This window comes from Ruditapes philippinarum, unplaced genomic scaffold, assembly GCF_026571515.1.
Source record: "Ruditapes philippinarum isolate M1 unplaced genomic scaffold, ASM2657151v2 ctg662_1_1_1_1, whole genome shotgun sequence".
NCBI classification, from domain to species: domain Eukaryota; kingdom Metazoa; phylum Mollusca; class Bivalvia; order Venerida; family Veneridae; genus Ruditapes; species Ruditapes philippinarum.
Window position 1 is genome coordinate 101,147 of NW_026865029.1, and position 7,975 is coordinate 109,121.

A 7,975-nucleotide genomic window follows, 5' to 3' on the forward strand; every position below is an offset into this window, starting at 1 on the left:
TCCGGGTATGGTGTTTTAGGGTCTGTTTTTGATTTCAGCCTCAACATCTTGGTCCCGAGTTGCTGTAGGCCACAGGTCCCCAAGTGCCACCCTTATGGCAGTGATTTGAATAATATCTAGTTTTTTAAGAACATTGTTATTAACACTAGAATAGATTTGTGCAACCCACTCTATTTTTGAACATTAAGGATTATATAGAAATATAATGCTACTTTACCTCGTTCCAAAATCAGCGCCTTTTAATATACGCATGACATTCACTTTCTCATCAAAAGATTTTTTTTTTCAAAAAAAGTTTACGTGTAATCTGTTAAGTTTGAGAGACAACCGAAACCTTACAAGCCTGGTATGTGAAAATTCCTTTTGTTAACAAGAATAAGTAGGCTACAGAAGCTGGTCTCAAAGCATTGCATACAAGCTAGTGTCACTAGTTCTCGCACACTTCGTAAACTTCGTATCTCATGTAGAGTCGTCATGTATGTCATTTATAGGGATATAGGCAAAAGCTAGAAAAGGTAAGTTTACAAAGACAAATTTTACAGACCACCATCCCTATTCCTCCACTATGTTAAAGTTAACAACAGTCTTTCCTGATCTATAATCCTTTAAAATAAAACATACTTTTTTATTTTGTTTATAACCTTAGCGACAGATGGGTGCGAGAAAGAACAGCCAAATATGAATACCGGCAGTGGAAATAATCTCCGCTTGAAAAAATAGCAACAATGATCTTTCTTATTTTGTCTTTTTTGGTCATTAAGGTATAAAAAAAATATCTGCCTAAATGGTTTTAATGCGAATAAATAAATGTAAAGGGCAAAATAAATTAAAATAAATTAAAATAAATTAAAAAAGCCCACAAAAACAACAACAACAAACCCGCCTAAAACAAAACAAAACAAACAACCCTACACAACCGCGATTAATAATTGACTTTAAGAGGCAATGCAGAATTTGAATATATTTATGGTGACTTACTTTATGACTCTTTTCCAATAAAACGAAATACATTTTACTTCCTTATTCAGAAAAGATTTGACACAGATTGCTTTCGTCGTAAATCACACAGTTATTTTATACATTAAAATTTAAAACGAATAACATATTGTCACTGAATAAAATTTGAAATATCCGAAATATGATATCATTATCTTAATAAATTATTATTAGGATTATGACTAGTGCAAAACATTTTTTACGACAAAGCTAACACACTTAAACATTTTATGTTATTTAAGGTAATAATAATCAAACTGCTTAAAGTTTCAAGCGTGGAAATATTAACATTAGAAGTTGTCAATAAAGGTAAGTCAAACTTAATATACAGTACAGTTATTTCTTAAGATATAAGTAACAGAAACAAAAAATGTTGACGATTGAACAAAAAAGTAAAAGAATACATAAAACATAATTGAATGCGTGGCAATTTTTAACGTCCAATTTACATGATTTCAATTTAAGCATAATCTCAAAATTCTACCAATTATCCATATTATTTATAACAGAAGAAAGAAATCGACTAAAGTGTTGCCTTATTGTAGGAAAAACCATTGCCCTCTAATGTAACAAAAACATGTTTAAGGCATGTTTGAGTAGGCCAAACTGGTTGTAGGAAGAGGACAGAAATAAAGGTCAATACTGTATTGACATTTATATAATGTCAAAATTAAGCGGCCAAAATTTGTAAACTTTATTTGTTTAAGTCAGTACGTTGACGTTTTTTTTGCATTGTCTAAAATAACCCTCAACGCAACGCAACGCTTATCATTTAATTCCGGCTAAAAAAACACACACATTGATTTTCCATTTAATTATGAACATATTTCTTTGTTATCTTTTCCACTTTAATTCTTTACTTGATATTTGTAAGATTTTCAAATTTTATGTTTTTAGGCCTTTAGACCTCATTGAAGGGGATGTAAGGTCTTACAGTTCAAAAACAGTTTACAGGACTGCGTTTTCCAAGTCTCACAACACGAAAAAAAGACGGCATTGTTGCCAGGCTTAGAAAACCTAAATGAGAGAAAACCCAAAACATAACTTTGTTCTAAATCGAATCGCAGTTTATACATAAAATGTCAAAAGGTATTTTTTTTCAAACATTTTTTATTTTCGTTGTCTTATTACAGTGTACAAAAAATACTCATTAGCCATTTTCCTGAGCCACCTTTTAATTCTTTTGCATTTTGGAAATAATTACACTAATTTAAGTGATTTAGTATTTGGAAGTTAGAATACCATTTTGTTTTTGTTTTGCAACATTAATCAATACTTTTTCAAATTCAACATTTTCATTCTTTCAAGTGTTAAATACATGTATCGCACATGTTCTAAATCTATTATTAAATCATTATAGATAACATCTTTACCATTTCTACAGAAGAACAAAAATATTTATTTATAGACACAATGTCCCTTTACCGTCCCTTAACATAGCACTGATCAAGATATTAAATGTTAAAAATGTGTTTTAAAACATAACGAGTGACTCGCCTATCAAACTAGTTTATCAAATACATCGCGTGGAAATGCGATACAGAAATGCGAATATTTTACGATTACAAAACCATCATAAATAATACATAAGTAAATACAACTTTATCTACTCCAAAGGATTAAACTGCGTCTTCTGGCATGTTGCCAAAGTAGAGAATGAATGTGATAGACATTACAAACAGATATCTTTCTATTAAACAGAAGGTACACGAGAGAACAAACATAGTGCAAAAAAGGTCACCGAGATAACGTTATATAAAACTGACGTCAAACTATGCACGCTATTTTTTAATATACCGCATACACAATACTATTCCTACTCACTATTTCTATGGCGCGTTGTGATATATTATTGACGCAGGACAGAAATTCCCGAAATACATGCATTAATAAAACGTTTTCATCAAACCATTATATTGCATTACATTACATTTATATTATGGGTAGCTTACCTGAGTTCTGAACTGATACGCCATGCCCGCCTGCTCTCGTGATGTAAAGCAGTAAATTGTGATTTATGTTATGAATCTATCGTGCGGTCGTTTATTTGCGATAATATATTTTCTATAAATATTCAATTTAGTAGAATATTTGTATGTATCTTTTGATATAGAAACAGCTACAATTTCTTTCAATGGCAGAAATGCAAGCGTTGAATAACCATTTATGGATGCCTATAGTAAGTCATGAAAATTGTGTTTGTGAAAACATATCCACACATCGATAAATGAAAAGAATTAACTTAGCCGATTATTTGAACGAATAATTAATTATGAATCTAAGAAGAAATACATAACACTTAGACTCTACCATGAATACATATAAAAAGCTAAACACTATAAAAAGATGCTAACAGTAGGCATATGTATAGTCCTATGCACCCATTCCGTTAGACTTGTTACTTGGTTTTAATTTTGAGGTAAAAGCGGATGAATTGTTGTAACCCACCTGTCGGCGTTGGCTTTAATTAACCTTTCTGGTTAAGTGTTCGTTCTTGGACATTTATGTCGATACTAAATTGCCGAAAAGTTGCGATTAAAAGTTCAAAGTCATGGTCAAATGAACATGTAATAATAAAAGTACAACGGATCTTTTAAATCACTGTTCAATAAATTATAAATTGTGAATGAAGATTTCCCTTGGCGACTGTACCTGTCATGCCCATTATCGGTCAAAATCACAGGGATCTGTTATATCAAACCATTTCCCCCCATTTAAACCATGTGCATTGCCACAGGAACTTTCCTATTTTCAGGTCAAAAGATCAACTGGTTTTTATGGCCAATAACTTTATTATCACCCTGAAGCTGATATATTGATGCATTTTAATGAGTTCTGCCTGTAACACCAATATTTTTATCAAAAGGCCAAAGGTCTATGTGAATGCGTGAAAACTTTATTTTTTTTATAAATTTTCAATGTTTACCGCCTCATTTCATTGCATGATAATAATTTTACTTCTTTTAAATTTTTGATGTCTTTTGATATCTCATGTGGTAAGTGCTCGTAATAAATCCTATTCGTTCAAAGTCATATTTTATATGTGATTATATTTGAACGGATTAACAATATCAACTGTTCATCCTTATTAAACTAGAAAACCAGTTATTTCATAAATCTGTTGTAAACATTCTTTAGAAATTACTCGTATTGTACAACTGAGCATAAGTTCATAAGTTTTTTCTATCAGTAAATATCATTATTTTCATGGACTCATATCAATGCTTTTAAAATTTTTAGTACTCGGTAAAGGTAAAGTGTCTTAAAGAACTATTGCGAAAATTAACTTTTAAAAAATCATTTGTATAAAAAGTGAATGTCTTAAAAATACACTTCCGTTTTACCGGTATGTCATAGTTTCATAAACAACAGTCAAGCTTAGCGATTATTTTTGCAGCTAAAAAGAATAATCAATGGAAGACAGCCGTATGCTGTATTGATGTTTTTCTTTATAACCCCTGGACTGATGTATTTTCTTCATCTTTAACCTTATAGGATTTCTTTTCAAAACACTGGGTGTGGGGTAGTTAGGGGTGTAAAGGAGGAGAACCATTTCAGAGATAATCATATTTTTATGTACAAAATATGTTAAGGATATTGTGATCTTTGCTAGTTTGATGAGCATTACTCTTTTGTCACACCGTTTATGTCTTTGCAAAAACAAACATTTATTTCCAATTCAGATACCGCGTTTGTAAAATCAGAACAACAGCAATTCTATTAAATAAGATGGCAGAGTCTAAAAGATGTAAAGATCTTGACAAAACGTCTGAACCTGAACAGAACATCAAATTGACCGAATATTTCCGTCGTCTTCTTAAAAGAGAGATCAATTTTCGTCTTACTAAGGAAGAATTGTGTGACATAATTTGCAGTGTCGACTTTGTAGTTGAAACATTAGTGGCTACTATTTCGTCAAAGGTTGGATGGCTCCAGTTTTCACGAGTTGTTAAAGTAGGAAGTATGGCTGAAGGGACAAGTGTTGGTCGTCCGAATGAATTTGATTATCTAGCAGTTCTGAAAATTGAAGCAGGTAGTGTTCAAGTGGAACGCACTTGTGCAAAAAGAAGAGGTTACGCGCACGTTAAAATTGCTGATCCGAATTTGAAAACGATTTGGGGAAAGTGGATGAACGGTCAATACTTGACCAGCGACTTTACCCGTGGACAATCAGACTTTTTAAGTGGCTATTTTGACAGCTTAGGTAATGCGTTTAAAGATGAGATATACCATGCCATGAATAACGCACATAGTAATCTTGTGTATAGAACTAAAATCGGGAAAATCGAACCAGAATCGTCTTTAAACCTCGATATTAAAAGGCACGGTCCAGCGTTTACACCAAAATTTGTTTGGAAATCGAAGAATAGTGATGAGAAGATTACTATTGAAGTTGATATCACACTTGCAATAGAAGTAGAACTTACACCTGACATTATTTCCGAAACAGATACTTTTGATCCACTTTTCTTCAGGAAGGTTAAAGAGCATGGAAAAGTCATGTTGATTTCTTGTCGTGATAATGCATCTTGTGATGCAAAGCTATGCATGTGTTTGGTATTTACCGAAATCGAAGTTGAGTTGGTGAGGAATATGGGACAGCACCATAAAGAATGTTACAAACTTTTGAAATATATTTTCAATGATGGTCGTGGCTACACATTCCTCCCTTCATATGTTCTGAAGACGCTTGTCCTTAAACATAACTGTCATTGTGAAGAGGAAGAGAATCTAGCAGTTTGTTTCAAAACGTTAGTAGCCTCATGTTTACACTATCTGTTTAACCGAAAAACGGAAGAAAAGATTGAACCAAGCAGATTTGCAAGAGCTTTAATGCTAGGAAAAAGATTTTCCCTGAATATCCCAAGCATCTTTTTTAAAGAGCATAACATCCTATACAGCAAAAATTACAAGTTTCCTTGCGAACAGTTTTTGCAGGAAATCGAAATTATGTTAGAGTCGATCGAAAAAATCAGCTATAGGGAAGAGGACAATGACGACGACGAAAGTCTTGATATAGTTACTAGCATATTTACTGGTGTTGAGGCTTACTTATCAACATTTCCATTTTTCAGAAAGGAAAAAGAATTAACATTTATAAAATGCTATGAATGCTACGGGAACTACTTCAATGAAAATATATTATAAAGATATAGTTGTGATTAGTATGCATACTCATTTCCAGTTACATAAAAATTGATGCGCTGATTCAATGTGGAGTATTTAATAAACACACGTTTAAGTTGGGATATGATTTCTGAAAAATGTAAGATGATATTTAAAAAATGAAATGTATTTTTTTATGAAAATGTCACGACAATCAAAACATATGGAATAATGTATTCTTTTCAGAGTGCTATAGAAAATGTCTTTTGTTTTCCTTTTTAATTTTAATACCCATAATGCCTCAACAATTGTTTTATTTTTATTTCTCTTAAGCTTTTTTATTTTGACGTTCTATAATAATACCAAAATGTTACTCATTGGCCAAATACTTGAACCATGTTTTTAATCGGTGGCGCTTTGGCAGTAAGTTTTTTCATCGGTTGAAATTTGGCAAAAAGTCCCGTCATACATGTAGTGAATTCGTTTTTCGTACGGAAGTAGTAAAAATATTAACATTCCCTGAAACCGATATTTAAACATAAATGATTATAAGATTGATGTTTGCCCTTTCGTGAGAAGGAAACCTTTATATATTTCTGAGGCATATATAATGTACAGTTAAGAGCCGTTTTTCTAGTTTTTGTAAACTCTTTTTTTATTAACCTTGTTATCTGTATAAATTCTACAAGCTGTGAAGGGATGCATTTTTAATCAGTTAATGACAAATGTTCGGGGTGCAGATTTCAAGGCTTCTTCATACTCGATCCATGTATAACATGACAATATGAGCTATAAGTAATAACTTATTTATATAATGAACTATAGAGGCAAAAATGGGCATAAGTTGCATTTTCCATACGAAGGAAAGATAATTGTGTTCCATATGCTTAATATCAATCAACCATAACATGTTACCAATACATATTTGTCATAAATTCATTATCATACACATTTCTGTATTTAATCAGTGGTGTAAAAAACGTTGAATATATCCCACACTTTTATAACAAGGCATGTATTATAACTTTAATACTATAAGAATCTTACACCGGCTGCCGGTACAGACCGGAATATCTAGCTCGAGGGTAACTGTTTACAGCGGTAACGAGGCTCTGCCGAGTTTCCGCTAAACAGTTACCCGAGAGCTAGATATTCCCGTCTGTACCAACTGCCGGTGTTTGATTCTTTTTCTTGCATATTACATGTCAATTATTTTCGGAACAGAAATTATGAAAACTGATATTCTCATTACGCACTTTTTTCTTATAGTAGCGTATGAACATACAACTTCATTCATAACGGAAAAATGACGTCATCCTAAGAACGCGATTCATTCATAAAAGTCGCGCGTCAATGACGTCATTTAAAGCACGCGACTTGTCTTACATGGGGGGTGTAAGACAGAGTTTTCTAGCACCGGTGTAAACGGTAGATAATCCTGTCTGAGATGCAAGAATATAAGAATCTTACACCGGCTGCCGGTACAGACCGGAATATCTAGCTCGAGGGTAACTGTTTACAGCGGTAACGAGGCTCTGCCGAGTTTCCGCTAAACAGTTACCCGAGAGCTAGATATTCCCGTCTGTACCGACAGCCAGTGTTTGATTCTTTTTCTTGCATATTGTATGTCAATTATTTTCGGAACAGAAATTATGAAAACTGATATTCTCATTACGCACTTTTTTCTTATAGTAGCGTAGGAACATACAACTTCATTCATAAGGAAAAATGACGTCATCCTAAGAACACGATTCATTCATAAAAGGCGCGCGTCAATGACGTCATTTAAAGCACGCAACTTGTCTTACATGGGGGGGTGTAAGACAGAGTTTTCTAGCACCGGTGTAAACGGTAGATAATCCTGTCTGAGATG

General features: G+C 32.9%; 1 protein-coding gene across 1 annotated transcript; it reads left to right on the forward strand.

Annotated features, from left to right (window-relative positions):
* The first annotated feature begins 4,638 nt into the window (after window positions 1-4,638).
* Window positions 4,639-7,432, forward strand: LOC132727629 (uncharacterized). Its single transcript, XM_060713202.1, has one exon. The coding sequence runs from the start codon at window positions 4,726-4,728 to the stop codon at window positions 6,142-6,144; it is 1,419 nt and encodes a 472-aa protein (XP_060569185.1). The 5' UTR covers window positions 4,639-4,725; the 3' UTR covers window positions 6,145-7,432.
* Window positions 7,433-7,975: the final 543 nt, after the last annotated feature.